The 16,138-nt window shown below is 29.6% G+C and overlaps 2 protein-coding genes across 3 annotated transcripts; one reads left to right on the top strand and one right to left on the bottom strand.

Moving 5' to 3' along the window:
* Window positions 1-922: 922 nt before the first annotated feature.
* On the top strand, window positions 923-2,501 carry LOC131626726 (dof zinc finger protein DOF2.1-like). The gene is made up of 2 exons (XM_058897560.1): window positions 923-1,071; window positions 1,272-2,501. Exons 1-2 carry the CDS (start codon window positions 1,054-1,056, stop codon window positions 2,109-2,111), a joined length of 858 nt encoding a protein of 285 aa, XP_058753543.1. The 5' UTR covers window positions 923-1,053; the 3' UTR covers window positions 2,112-2,501.
* Window positions 2,502-9,340: 6,839 nt separating this feature from the next.
* On the bottom strand, window positions 9,341-12,425 carry LOC131626725 (interactor of constitutive active ROPs 3-like). 2 transcript variants are annotated; one of them, XM_058897559.1, is made up of 2 exons: window positions 12,052-12,425; window positions 9,341-10,685 (listed from the first exon to the last, which is right to left on the bottom strand). In XM_058897559.1, the coding sequence occupies exon 2, from the start codon at window positions 10,660-10,662 to the stop codon at window positions 9,508-9,510; it is 1,155 nt and encodes a 384-aa protein (XP_058753542.1). In that variant the 5' UTR covers window positions 10,663-10,685; window positions 12,052-12,425; the 3' UTR covers window positions 9,341-9,507. The 2 variants fall into 2 exon arrangements, with proteins under 2 accessions (XP_058753542.1, XP_058753541.1); XM_058897558.1 differs by having other exon boundaries at window positions 9,341-10,886; window positions 12,052-12,424.
* Between the last annotated feature and the right edge of the window lie 3,713 nt (window positions 12,426-16,138).

Below are 16,138 nucleotides of genomic sequence, written 5' to 3'. Positions count from 1 at the left end.
ATCAAAAACTTCTAACGAGAAAGACAACAATAATTGACAAAATTTTTCTAAAAAAATTTAACATTATTAGAAAGTATTATTTTTAAAATATTTAATTTAAATCAAAATTTTTATTTATCAAGATATTAAAAAATTAGATTAATAAGATAATTTAAAAATATTTAGATGAGGTAAAATTGATAAAAGTTCCTTAACCTATGAAATCAGATTCCCAATGCACTACCAAAAACTTGTGAAAGCAAGGAATCCGATCAAATTAGAAACCAAGGAAGGAGTAACAAAAAATGTGAACAAAGAACGCACACTTCCCAAGGCAAAGAAAATCAGTGACCAGTCCATAAAATGAGGGAACGAACGAATGAACATTTGGGAGATGAGACAGTAACTAGTGGAATTGTGGGGACCTAACTGCCTACACTCCAGCGAAGGTAGGTCCCACATCCACTCACATTTCCACACATCCACTGACCATAACTGTAGCATACAGACAAATCACCACAGGTTTTTCTTGCTTAGTACTCCCTCCGTCTCATAATAAGTGTCTCATTTGTAGTTTTTCCTTGTCTCAAATTAATTGTCCTTTTACAATTCCAATGCATCAATCATTATTATTTTTCCACTATTATACCCCTATTTATTAACTTTCACGTTATTCAACTACTATTGATAGGGGTATTCTAGTAAATGACATTAACTTTTTTACTAAAACCAACACATCCAATCATTTTCTTAAAAACCGCGCATTACTCAAATGGGACACTTATTATGAGACGGAGGGAGTATGAAACCGTTCAACACAAAATACACCCAATTTTTTTATTTGTAACGTTATCTCTTTGTGCAAGCCATCCTCATTGTACGGCAAATATCAATATATTTTTTTTTTTTGGGTTAGAATTTTTTGTTATATATACCAACCTACCATACACCTGTGCTTCCACTACCAACCTCATTTTGATTTTTCACTCTCTCCATTCCTTTTCTTTTCCTTCTTTTATATCTCACTTCAATTATACAAACCAACACTTTCACTCATCATACTTATTGTATGAAATGGATCCTTCTTCTCAGGTATGATGCATCATTATACATGCATGACCAAATTTACATCTTTTATCTGGGTAGCAGCGCAGTTTGTTGTCTGTTTTTCTGTTTTAGCAGCGCAGTTTGTTGTCTGTTTTTCTGTTTTATTTCTGTATAATTTTTTTTAGTAGAGGTTATTTAATTTGATTTGCACTCATGGGAGGATTTGATTTTTTTTGTTGTTGCAGCAAATGTCAAGGCAATCATCAATGGAAAACATGCTGGTTTGTTCGAAAGAACAGCAAGAAAACAAACCAAAACCTCAGCCAGAACAAGCTTTGAAATGTCCGAGATGTGATTCCACCAACACTAAATTCTGTTACTACAACAATTACAGTCTTACTCAGCCGAGATATTTCTGTAAGTCTTGCCGGAGATATTGGACCAAAGGTGGGACATTGAGGAATGTTCCTGTTGGTGGTGGATGTAGGAAGAATAAGAGATCATCGTCGTCGAAGAGGGTTCAAGATCAAGCATTTGTGCCGAATCATAATCCGTTTTCAAGCGTACCTCATTTTGATCAATCTAATGAGTTTGCATTAGCATTGGCTAGGCTTCAGAAACAATCATGTGGTGGGCAAATGGGGTATGATGAGAATGAGTTTTCAATGGTGGGAAACAATGGGTCAAGCATGAACAATTCAATGAACATAAATCATGGGTTTATGGATGCAATTAGAAGTGGGTTGTTTCTTGGAAATGGAATGCATTATAATAATAACAATGTTCAAAATATGTATAATGGTGGGGGGTTTGGAAATGGTGACAATGGAGAAGTGAATAGCGGAAACAACAATTGTGGGGTTAGTGAAGAGATGATGTTTAATTATGATCAAGAAATGGGCAATTGCAATGCTGCCTTTAACATGAAGCAAGAGCAAACTGAAAGTAAGGTTTTTGGTGGCTTTCCATGGCAGATGAATGGAGGAATTGCAAACATGGGTGAAGTTGAACAAGCAAGAGCTAGTTGGAATAATGGTTTCAACACACCTTCTTGGCAAGGGCTTCTTCAAAGTCCTCTCATGTAGAATCAAAAGCTATTATGGTTTTGAATTGCGTATGCGGTCTATTGCAGATGAAGTTGCATAGATGAAATTGTGATTGCAGACTGCAATTTAACAATTTAGAGGTGGTTGGTATAAATTCGTCTAATGTTTGACTAAATTATATTGGTTTAGGGTTAATTAAATTTTCAATCCTCTTTAGTAGTATTGGGTTGATAAGAGATTTGGTGCATTTAAAAATGGATCAATGATCTTTTGTACCTTGTTTTCTTCTTTTATTAGATTTACTAAAATGTTACATTTTTTTGTTGTTGTAAGAAAGTCTTTATGTAATAGTAATGGTGAATAGAGTAATGAAATTTGAGATATGTTTGTTTGCCACCAAAATCAATGAAATTGGAGTGAACTATTTTCTTAAATCATACTGTAATGAGAGTGACGTTTCAAAGATATATTTATGAAACCTGACTCTGAGTTTTCTAAATCTGAACAGTTAGAATTCCCATTTCAGGAATTTTCAGTTTTGAATTATTCTGGGTGGTTTTACCAAGATATATTCCAATTAGCCATTGCTCTAGGTGACAAAATGTCTTGTATAAAGTGGGAAAATGTTTAAAATTGTTCACTAGAAATATTTTTATATTAAAATACAATACGGCATTACTCTATTTATTTACAATAATGTGAAAATAAAATGAACTAAAGTAGTAACTGGTTCCTATGACTGTGATAGGACAGTGGATGTGATATGAAGAATTTGCGAGTCCCAATGAATTAGAAATTTCAGTGAAGCGTGAGCGGCAACTTCGGTGAAGAATTTGGCAGACAAGATCCAAGGGAAGATTCTGGCGTGAGAAAACATTCAGTAATCAGTTTCAACATTATATGACTGTCAGAATTTGTCACAATAATAATACTCCATCTCTTGTTTTTTTTATATCCAAAACCTCTTAAGAACACACCTTTTCTAATTTTACGATATTATTTTGAAAAGCTATATTTGTGATTCGAGTGGTGATGGTTTGGATTAGGCTTGACCCAATTTGAATGAGTTGCCACCAAGTCTTAAGATGGTTGGGCTTGGTTTTGGCTTGTGTCCAAGAAAAAGTCTGCTTAATCAAAGGTTAAACACCTTATAAATGTAAAATATTAATCAAGGGTTAAACACCTTATAAATGTAAAATATTTCTCACAAAACGGAAATTTGCAATGAGACAGATTCCTAGCTAAATAAGTTGTCGCAAATTATTTACGAGGGGCTTGTTAAGTGGCGTGGCGTGTCAATATTTAATTAGGATGAAGCCTCTGACAAAGTAATACTCCCTCCGTCCCACAATGAATGACCCAGCACACCATTTCACACAGATTAAGAAAAGTGTAAAAAAGTAAGAGAGATAATATTGTTTTTACTATAATGCCCTTATAATGTATTGGAAATAGTGAACTTTTTAATAATTAGAGGGTAGAATTGGAAAAAGTGTATTGGAAATTGAAATAGGTCACTCATTTTGGGAGTATGCTGTTTTAAAATTTGAGAGAAGTTTAGCCTTTGCTAAATTGACATTCTTTTTTTTTTTTTTTACTGATTACACTCGTTCTAATAAAAAAAAAAAACACACATATATATATATATATATATATATATATATATATATATATATATATATATATATATATATATATATATATATATATATATATATATATATATATATATATAGGAGAGAGAAAAAAAGATTCACCCATAATCTCTACCATTTATTTTAAAATTCAATTGTTCAGATTCATTCTCACATTCTCATATAAATATGGCATTCTCATATGATATATATATATATATATATATATATATATATATATATATATATATATATATATATATATATATATATATATATATATATATATATATATATATATATATATATATATATATATAGGGGACGACTCAAGTGAGAACACTTGGTTATTATGAGAAATGAGAACAATGAATCACGGCCATTAGATTTGATTTTAATGGATTGGATTGGTTTCTCTTTCTAAGATCCTTAATATTTAATGGACTGGATCTTAGAAAGAGAAACCAATCAAGTCCATTAAAATCAAATTTAATGGTCGTGATTCATTGTTCTCATTTCTCATAATAACCAAGTGTTCTCACTTGAGTCGTCCCCATATATATATATATATATATATATATATATATATATATATATATATAGGGAGCGTATCCGGTGAGAACTGATATCTTTGTGAGAAATGAGAACTATTGATATCAACCGTCAGATTTAATTAACGTTTAAGATTTATTGATTCTTATTAAGAGCACCTTACTGAATTTTTATCAATTATGATCAATATTTAAAAATTTCATAAATAAAGTATCTTTTCTAAAGAATATTGTTATTTCTTTAATTATTAGTATATTATCAAAATAGGAGAATTTTTTCGGAATTATAACACTTAATGTTATCACAATTTTTTTTACTACTGTGCTATTATTTGATCAAATAAGATTAAATAATTGGTGATAAATATATTTTAATCTTATGATTGAATAAATAACATTTTAATCATATTTATCACTTATAAGATTTATTAATTCCATACAAATAGCATATTATTGTCTTTTTATCTAGTATGCTCAGTATTTAAATTTTTCATAAAAAGATGTTATTCCCGAATTTTTTTTACTTGCTTTAATTATTAAAATTTTAATGCAAGTATAATTTATTTTAAATGGTGATGATCGCTGAAATTTAAAAAAAAAAGAAGAGAAATTACCAAGCTTGCAAGTTAATAATTCAACCAAATCTTTATATATCTAATAATTTTACATTCTTAAAACTTTTAATCAAATTAAAATATATCTGATAAATCAATAATGTGTTTTAATTTAAAATAGTCGCAATAATAACTTGCAAAAACAAAATATTTCAAACTTTCAAATAAATAAATCAACCAAATTAAAATATAAGTAATAATTCCGTTTTCTTCAATATTTTTAATCAAATACAAATATAAATAATAGATTTTTAAAAAAAAATTAAAATGGTTAGAATAGTATAGCATGCAAAAAAAAATTAATTTAAAAATAAATAAATCATCCAAATCAAAATATCAGTAATAAATTTACATTCTTAAGTTTTTTACTTAAATGAAAATATAAGTGACAAATTAATAACAAATTATATTTATAATTATGTGAAGAATAAAAGTTTATGAATTCTTAAGTATAAATTAAATTTTATATTCATAGTATTATTCAAAATTAAATAATGAACAAATCAAACTCAGTTATGAAGAATAAAAATATATATTATAAATAAAATAATTTATTTCATTCAAAATAAATTATAGATCAAATTAAAATGGAGTTAGAATTATAGTAAAAATAAAAAAATTGTGATAACATTTAAATATTAAGTGTTATAATTCCGAAAAAATTCTCCTATTTTGATAATATTCTAATAATTAAAGAAATAACAATATGCTTTAGAAAAGATACTTTATTTATGGAATTTTTAAATATTGATCATAATTGATAAAAATCCAGTAAGGTGCTCTTAATATGGAATCAATAAATCTTAAACGTTAATTAAATCTGACAGTTGATATCAATTGTTCTCATTTCTCATAAAAGATATCAGTTCTCACCGGATACGCTCCCTATATATATATATATATATATATATATATATATATATATATATATATATATATATATATATATATATATATATATATATATATATATATATATATATATATAAGAGAACTGCTATTCATACACCATGAATTTTACACTGTATACTTACACCACATTAAAAACAACATGGCCATATTTTCATATGTATTAGAAAAGGTAAAAAAAATAATTATTAAATATAATAAAAAGAGTAAACCGTATGGCCATATGGTGTGTAGTTGTATCATTTTATGTAAATATATCATTCCTCTTTAAATAAATATACACTAATAAAATAATATACTTTCTCTAAAATATATAATTTCCTAAATAAAATAATATATTTTCTAAATAAATATATATTTACAAATATATACATTCTCTAAATTATATATTTTCTTTAAATAAAATTACATATTTTTTCTCTAAAATATATATTTTCTCTAAATAATATTTCTCAAAATAATATTAATTTTTTTACCAAACTAAATATTTTTACTAAAAATATTTCAATAACTTTCAAATTATTTTTTTAAGAAAATAGAGAAGGAAATTCGAAATTAAAAAAAAAATTAAAATTTAATTTAAACATAATAATTTATCTTAAAAAATATTAGTGTTATTGAAGGTTTGAAGAGAAAGAAAAAAAAATATGAAAAAAAGAGTCAGGTTGATGTGCATAAGGTATATCCTTATGTACGGTGCATAAGTCTCGTACGAGTAATATTTAAATTATTCCGAGTAACATTTTAGTTAGAAACGAGTAATAATATCATAATCCATAAATAATATATGCATTATTTGTACACATTTATTAATTATGAGTAATTATTAATTGTGATTAATGAGTACACTATTCTGAATAATATTTATATCATTCTGAGTAATATCGAATTTTAATTATTTTGAGTAATATATTCATTGCTCTAAGTAATATTTATACTATTTTGAGTAATCTGTATATTATTTTGAGTAATAAATATAATACTTTTAGTAATATAAATAATATTTGAATATTTATGCTCCGTTCATAAAGATATACCTTATGCACACGAAAAAAAAGAAATATGAAAAAATGAAGAAAAGAAGGAGAAAACATGGCTACCCCTCACAAATGATAACCTAAAATTTGTTAGGAGCTACTCTTGCAAATGACAAACTAATAATGACTATAGATTTGACAAAGCCAAAATTTGCTAGGGTGTTGTTCCAGACAAATGCTTCATTTTAAAATTCAAAATTATCTTGTATTATTTGCAGGGGGCTGCCCATCGTAAATAATGTGATATATCATTTTTTGCGTTGCAAAAGGATTAATCTCAAGTGACATACTCCCTCCGTCTCATAATAAGTGTCTTATTTGCAGTTTTTCCTTGTCTCAAATTAATTGTCCATTTATAATTCCAATGCATCAATCATTATTATTTTTCCACTATTATGCCCCTATTTATTAACTTTCACGTTATTCAACTACTATTAATAGGGGTATTCTAGTAAATGACATTAACTTTTTTACTAAAACCAACACATCCAATCATTTTCTTAAAACCCGCGCATTACTCAAATGGGACACTTATTATGAGACGGAGGGAGTAATAAATTTGTGAGGGGCTTTTTCTCTGACAAATACCCCTGATTAAACAGGTTTTTTTTTAACGTGTATCATATCAACATTGTGACGATGAAAGAAAGCGACAAGCTTCCTTTTTTTTTAATAAACAATGATACAATAATATAACAATATTAAAATTGAGTTAAAGGGGTATTCGAAACCCACTCAACACACAAAATACATTTGGCCAAGCGGGAAAAGATTAACTACTCCGACAACAAACTAATGGAGAAGTAAACCAGTCGTACAAAACTATATAGTTGATATTTTCTCTAGAACTCAACTCCAAACTAATAACTTGATTAAAATAATAATGTCATCAACATTACAACATTTTCCCTGAAAATAAAATACTACTTCTAACTAACCAAACAATCGCTAACCAAACCAAATCTTCAAGCTGTTGTTGAGTATGCGCGTAACATGTTAAAGTTCCAATTCCAAGTCCAATTTTCCCAAACTCCCATATCCAGAACGCTTCTTGATTTATTAACAGAAAGAGCATATAAATATGGGTACGCTTCACTAGTAGATTGATCACCTAACCAAAAGCTATGCAAAAAAGACACCATACTGCCATGACTAATTTTACACCTTATAAAATCATTAACATTAATCTTGTTCTGAGTTTCCTTGAACCCAATGCTCATAATGTCCCTCCACCAAATTGATTCTTCAAAGCTGGACAACAGTATCTATGATTGAAGGAATCTTAAAACCCTTGAAAGCTCCTGTAGCCACAGATTTTTGCATTAAAGCAGTAAATCCCTCCATAACAATCACATAAACTTTAGTGAGGTCCATTTAAAAGAATTAAAATTCATCTACATTTGTTAAATTGTTACGCACACACAATTCGCTCTTTTTTGAGTCACGTCTCAATCTTATGGTGAAATTTATTTGAAAAATACATTTCTAAAATGTCTCCGAAAATTTATTATCTTTCTTTTTGTTTTTACACCTCATGCTACATCTTGTTTTTGCAGGAGGAGATAGAGAGTATCCAGCATCATTTAGTTGTGGATACATTGGCAATATCAGCATCCCTTTCGCTACAACTCAACGCATTGACTATGGCTTGTTTCCAATATCTAATTGTGATGATTATCCAATGCTGCATCTTGTGTTCGGTTAGCAATATGTTTCGGAAATTCATTTCTGAATTGTTTCTGGAAATACATTTTTAGAATAATTTTAGTAATAAAATTGAAGCTTTGACTCAAAAACAAATTAATTATACATATTTGGAGTAAGTTCAAAGATGCATGTCTAGTGAAGCATAACAAAAAAAAATGTTAGTTTCTTAAGACAACTTCTGCAGGTAACATTGTGCCACGGCAGAAAAGGAGGAATTATAAATCCATTATAACAATGAAAATATGATTATATGACTCACAATTTTTCCTACACTTGCAAGTTGCAATATATGATTAATTACATATAAAAATATGATTAATTTAATTGATCAGTCCCAATTAAAATTACATTTATAATTATGAAGTTGTAGTTAATTATGTAGTTGAATTAAGCACATTATTTACTATGAGTTGATGAAGTTCATAATTGTGAAATTTTAGTTAACTTTGTAGCTGAACTAACAATTTTTATCTTAAATTGAATTAAGTATTTATTTACACATGTTTAACATTATTAATAAGATGTAACATGTAAGGAAAAAATTGTTTCTAAATTTTATTAACTCATAAGCTTTGGAAAATGAGGACAGAACAGAGTGGGCACTGCACTTTTATAGTTTAAAAATTGAAAAAAAAATTATGTTAATGTTTACGTACGTCTGCAAAAGTCTGAAAAAAAAATAGAATGGAGTTGAACAAACATAATAGAATGCAGGCATAAAATTTATACCTGCCAAAAAGTACAGACAAAACGGACATTATCCGGCGGACCGGTTCATTTTGCCACCCTAGCTTAAAATGTGTGTCAAACTATGCAGAAAGGTGAATGTCTATTTCATTCAACAACTTAATGCTAAACTATCAAACAATGTTCACAAAACAGTTTCAAATCTATGTCAGCACTAACATAGCAAAAAGGAATTGCACAACAAAAAATTCCAGCAAAAACTTACTGGACAGTGGAATTCAAAAGCACTTCATGAATCAACCAGTGATTTTCTGAGGCTTCTTCCACAAGTCACCAATCTTTTTCAATACATTCCCATTTTTCTTCCTTTGTAAATCACTCCAATCATCAATCTCTTCATAAAAGTTTGAGTACTTATTACTCTTCATCACACTGCAGTTGTAGTTATTGTCCATAGACATCGATCTCTCCGCGATGTTTCCATTCTTCCCTGTCGAAAACATTGCAGCAGCTGTCTCGGCAGCCTTCCTCCACTGATCACATTGCACTTTGATTCTCTTCAATTCAGCTTCTTTTTCCGTATTCGCCGCTTGTGCTGCTTCGAGCATCTCAGTCACTCTTGCCGCCTTATTATTGCTCCTATCTGCCTCCTCAATCATTATCTTAAGTTTTGCAAAAGCGTCGCGTTCTGCAGCCTTGGCCGCCCCTATTTCGGCTGCAACTTCATCGCTCATCATACCGACATTTGAGAATGTGAACCTCTTATTGATTTCCATCTTCAGAATTTCATTCTCTTCTGATATACTTTGCAATGTTGTTTCTTTATCCATCATTTCGCCCTTCATTACCGCTACACATTCGTCTAACCTTTTAAGTTCCTCCTTAAGTTCGCGTTCCTTCTTCGTTGACAACGCCACATTTTTTTCAAGCTTTGAGTTCAACTTCTCATTCTCATCTACAATACCTTGCAACTCATTTTCCTTATCCAACAGTTTCTCCTTCAACTCCTCAATTTCAGCTTTCTTTGTTTTCAGTTCTGATTCCCTCTGATTCGCTTCGGATTTTATCCGTTCGATTAACTCGTAGGCGTTCCTAATCTTCACTGTGTTCTGAATCTGTTCTTCCTGGAATTTAGTCTCGGCAATCTCTATCGCAGACCTAAGAAATTCAACCTCAGATCTCAAAGAACGAAACTCGATTTCAATATGATTAGTACTATCTCCCTTTCGCAATCTTTTTTCTTCTATTTCCAAATTACTGTCGTGTGAAATCACGCATGTTCTAGATTTGTCTAACTCTAAAGCAGAAGAGTTGTATCCATGCACAGCTTTTGCAGCATCAGCTCTCAAGAACTCGACAGTTCTTTTCGCTGCCTCGAGTTGTCGCAGAGTCTCATTCACCAACGGTTGAGCCTGAACCGACTCTTTGCAATCTTGGAGCTGGTGTTTCATGTTGTTCACAAGAGAAAGTGATTCTGATAACTTGTGCTTCAAGTTTTGTAATTCTAGGCCCGGTGATTCTGCTATTCTGGTATATGCCTTTTCACAATTAGCAATCTACTCAAGCTGCTTATTGCATTATTCAGACACATTCAGTTGCTCCTAACATTCTTCAATTCCTCTTTAAGTTGAAAATTTTGAGCTTCGAGTTCTTGTATTCCGCTAGGGCGTTTTCTCTAGCGCAACACAAAATCATAAATAGATTAGAATTCAGAACAAACTTCAAGATTTGGATAATTATAATCTGGCATTGTAGAAGGTAATGATCCATATTATGCATTGTTTTCAAATTCAAATCTGCATATAATACATGAAACAATGCAAAGACTTGTGAAATTTTAGGCTGCTTTCAAAAGGAGCTAGATGCAGCATATAGAACCAATGCTAAGACTTAGTTGATTTCATATTTGAAATATGTTTGTTTGAATGCTTTAAAAAATCCCTTTGATCTAACTGCCTATATCCATTTGTACCAATTTTTGTTTTTGAGAATATTTGTACCAAAATATTAAGTGCACTTTTACTCTACTTTCCTTTTTAAAAAATTCAGGTTATCCTATTACATAATAAGCGGGAGAATGTACGAAAACACAGAATCTAACACGGACATCGGACACAATACGGACACCGTTAAGATGTGAGAATGTACAATAGCACAGACACTAAACAATGATAATGTAAAAGAAAAACGTAGAACACCAACACCGGTACATATATAATAAATCCATCTATTATTAAAATAAATTTAAATATTCTAATCAAAATTAATATTTTTAAGTTTGGATTGATAATATTGATTCAATGCATGTTTAAATTTTTTAGCTGGGCGAGATTTGTTAAAGAAATGTATAAGACGTGATAAAGTAAAAAAAAAAAATTTTTTGTAAAACAATTAACTAATTGTCGTCATATTAGTATCTGATACTGATTCAAAAATTGTTGAGGTAAAGAAAAAACAATTTTTTGGTAACATTGTCTTAATTTTCCTACAAAGTCACGTGTGTAGGATGCGTTGTACTTTATAAGTGGGAATACTCTGTAAATTGATTCTGTTCTGATAATACCGTTAAGCCAATTTTATTTAAATCAATTATTAAAAAAAAAATACTATCCTAGCTGCTAGTCGTGAGGCAAACTTTTCACATACGCCTAATGGCCCTGAGAAATAAATGACATTTTACAATCTTCAAAACCCAATCAATTACATGCAAAATCCTAATTATTCAATTAAATTAACAGTAATATAAAATTGAATGCACTAAATCAATGATCTACGACGTTAATTATTGTAGTAATCGCAAATGAGAAAATAACAGTTGTTGTAAAAACAAGTAATAATACCTCCGGTGGCGGAGTTGTGGAAGATCTACGATCGTAGAGTTGTGAGGAAAAGCCTGAGACGATGATGGATGCTCTGTGAGTGAGTAAGAGGCAGTTGAAATGTGAAAGTAAAAGAAATGGTTAGTGTGAATGAATATGATAGTAACGGAACAATTGTAAATAGTAGAAGGAGGAAGAAGCAATAAAGAGGCTGCAATAAGTGGTTCGGTTGGGTATTTATATAAAGGAAAAGCAGTATCTTTAAATCACTTCGATACCTGAACCTCTCCTAACTCAATGCATCTCTTTATTATTATAGACTAGTACTACTAGTAGGTCATTCCAACCATTTTATTTTATTTTTATACCCACCCAAGTTACAACCTACAAGGCTTTTAAATACTCATGTCGCGTCAACATTTTCTATATCATGTTATCTCAATTTAATCATAGATTTTTAATTAATATATATATATATATATATATATATATATATATATATATATATATATATATATATATATATATATATATATATATATATATATATATATATATAGGGAACGACTCAAGTGAGAACACTTGGTTATTATGAGAAATGAGAACAATGAATCACGACCATTAAATTTTAATTTTGTTGATTTTAATGGACTGGATTGGTTTCTCTTTCTATGATCCTTAATATTTATTTTAAATCAATATAGAAAGGGAAACCAATCCAGTCCATTAAAATCAACAAAATTAAAATTTAATGGTCGTGATTCATTGTTCTCATTTCTCATAATAACCAAGTGTTCTCACTTGAGTCGTCCCCTATATATATATATATATATATATATATATATATATATATATATATATATAGCATATCAAGTGAGAGCATTTTATAATGAGAGATGAGAGGAACAAATATCAACTATTGGATTCATCAAGAGAGAGAATGTTGATACATTAATATGGCTATTAATTTTTCTCTCTTGATGAATCCTATATATATATATATATATATATATATATATATATATATATATATATATATATATATATATATATATGGGTTTTGCTACAATAGACCCACTTATTTTTATGAAGGTCTATTTTAACAACATGCACCTTAAGGTGCATTTAAGTATTTTTTTAGTTAAAACTTACTAAAACACACCTTCATAAAAATGAGTGGGTGTATTATAGCAAACCCCTGTGGAGTTTGCTATAATACACCCACTTATTTTTATGAAGGTCTATTTTAGCAACATGCACCTTAAGGTGCATTTAACCATTTTGTAGTTAAAGCTTGCTAAAATAGACCTTCATAAAAATAAGTGGGTCAAGTGTGAAAGCAAGAATTCAATATAAGAGAGAATTAAGGGTATCCAACCTCAATACACAAGAAACGGACCAAAATCGCCAAAAAAACAATATTACAAATCAATTAATTTTACGACATAAAAGAAAAATGATCTTTACTAAAATCGTAAAAACTACCATTTAAATACAATTAATATGTGTGAGAATATAAACGTTAGTACTGTACTATAACAACCATTCCTACCTGAAATTTATAAGACCAACTCGTGCAAGTGCAAGTGCAACCCATCACATATTTATTTCCTGGATCTCAATAATTTATAAGACCAACTAACTCCCTTATTCATTTCCATTAGAGCTGTCCACCGACTCATCACTAGTATCTCAGCAACGAATAGCAAATTTTATAAAAAAACTATTCAAATATCACTCCTAAAAGTGCTATGCAATTTCCGATTTTATATTAAAAAAATTATTTATAAACTGTGATCATTTAACATTTTTAAAACATTTTTTATGTGTGTTAGAGATAGAAATACGTCGTGCCAATCAACAAAGACACCCAACTCATATAAACCATTATTATTCTTTTTTTTAAGTTTATTAAATAAATGAGTGTATCTAATCTTTTATGTAAATCAGATACATTCATTATTCAATGAACCTCAGTCATGTTTTCTTCTCTACTACAATCCCTTCAGCACTAACCTTGATCTTAAATTCTATTCTCTATCTATAAATATGCTTGATCAATATTGTTCTATGGCTTATGAACCATTAGATTTGGAGCTGCATTATGAGCTGGAAAAAAAAAAAAGCAGGAGACAATCCATTCACAAAAAAGTTGGACTTAAACTCTCTTAAAAGTCTACTAGTAATTATAACCGTGTGATAAAGTCTACTAGTAATTATAACCGTGTGATAAATCAATTATGTTAATATCGAATTAATATAAAATTGAAATGTATTTAGTTAATAATTAACTTAAACACAAAATAATAATTAATCTAAAATATAGTACTACGGTTCTGTTTGGTGAAAATAGTAATTGACTGATAAATTAACTGATAGCTTATAGTTTATGATGATTACTGATGATTGATGACTGATAACTTATAGTTTAAGCTGAAGGTTGATGACTTATAGCTGATAAGCTAATTGAAGTGTTTAGTAAAATTAGCAGTTTAATTAACTGATAAATTAAAATGACAGACATTTAATATATAATTATTTTATTTTAAATTAAAATAAATTATAAAGGATAGTAATGAATTTTATTTAAAATAATAAGAACAAAAGTGGAAGAAAAAAAATAATGAGCTATAAGCTATAAGTTAAAATGCTATTTTAAAAAGCGTTTGGAAAATAAGCTATAAGCTAGTAAAATAAGCTATAAGCTCGTGATGAAAAAACGGTTACCAAACAATTCTTTTATTGTCATATGAGCTTATAAGATGTAAGCTATAAGTTCAAAAAAATGTTTGTCAAACAGAACCTAAATATCGTCAGTTTTTCTAAAAGATAAATTGAAAAACAAATTGACATTTATTGAGTCATATTCATATTATATAGTATTTCATTCGGAAAGCAGAAATGGATGTAGTTGGAAGATTGATGATCTTGAATAGTGACTATGATCTTCTTTACAGGGATGCGGAGTGGATTTGTATGGTTAACATTCCAACGTCTAAGTCAGTTCAAGATTCAAGATGAGTGTAGTGAAAAGTGTAGATCAGAGATTGTACTTTGCTCTTAGCGTGTGAACTGATTTATACCTTGGGTCAAATGGAATGAATTTGAGATGAATTGGGCCTTTGACAATTCCAGAACAATTGCCCACAAGGATTTGTTAGGCACTGAAGGAGTCGGAGAACCCGTAAGTCATGTTGGCCGGACTCCAGGACATGATTCGATGTGAAACAAAGCTGAAACACTTGGGATCAATTAAAAAAGTAGTGGGAAACAGGCGCATTAAAAGAGGTCCCATCATTGAAATGCTTCAGCACCCTCTTCTGACACGTGCGGTGTCGTGACTAGTTAGGACATGACACAGTTTACATAGTACTTTGATGCACTTGAGTTGGCGTGTATCCATGAGTGAAAAACTAGTCGTTTCTCTTGTGATTTCTTTCTCTAGATGTTCTTAACCCTTCAGCTACCATTGCTTATAAATAGGGTAAATTAAATTTTTGGAAGTTTTTTCGCAACCCTTAGCCTTCAAACTTCAACTACTTTCTCATAAAACATCTTCGTTCTCTCTTCTTGGAGAGTTCTAATAAAAGAAATTTGAGTCATTTGCTTAAAGGTTTCTCTTTTCTTCCTTTTCTCTAACTTAATCACTCTCACATAACCATGTATCATTTTGACTCAAGCTTTTATGTTCAGCATTTTCTGTTTTTTGGTTAGGATGAGTGATAATACGGTTGACCTAGTGAACGACCCTGAAGTGGAAACTTCATATGCCTTTATAATGGAGACATCCCCTGATTCTTATTTCCCTCCCCTAATAGCGGTCACCTAGAACCAGAAATCACACACATATTTGATAATTCTGACTCATAAAGGGTATATGGGAATTCCTTGGAGAAGGAAACTTCTTCATATGATTCATTAGATGACAATTTAGTAAATATAGGTAGAAGAATTAATCGTGTCGATGTCTCTATGCCCTATCGCGCCTTAACAGAAGGAGAAATTGTAAGTATAAAGTGCACCTAAAAGGGGGGTGAATTAGGTTCTATGAAATTTTATGGTTTATAGAGGATTGTATCTTTATTTTACTGCTTGGATGTTAGGTTAT

Source organism: Vicia villosa, unplaced genomic scaffold, assembly GCF_029867415.1.
Source record: "Vicia villosa cultivar HV-30 ecotype Madison, WI unplaced genomic scaffold, Vvil1.0 ctg.000320F_1_1, whole genome shotgun sequence".
Lineage (NCBI taxonomy): Eukaryota > Viridiplantae > Streptophyta > Magnoliopsida > Fabales > Fabaceae > Vicia > Vicia villosa.
This window is presented reverse-complemented; position numbering and strand designations above follow the sequence as displayed.

Coding starts and splice junctions, on each gene's coding strand:
- LOC131626725 (XM_058897559.1), bottom strand. CDS start 10,662: ATGAAACACCAGCTCCAAGATTGCAAAGAGTCGGTTCAGGCTCAACCG.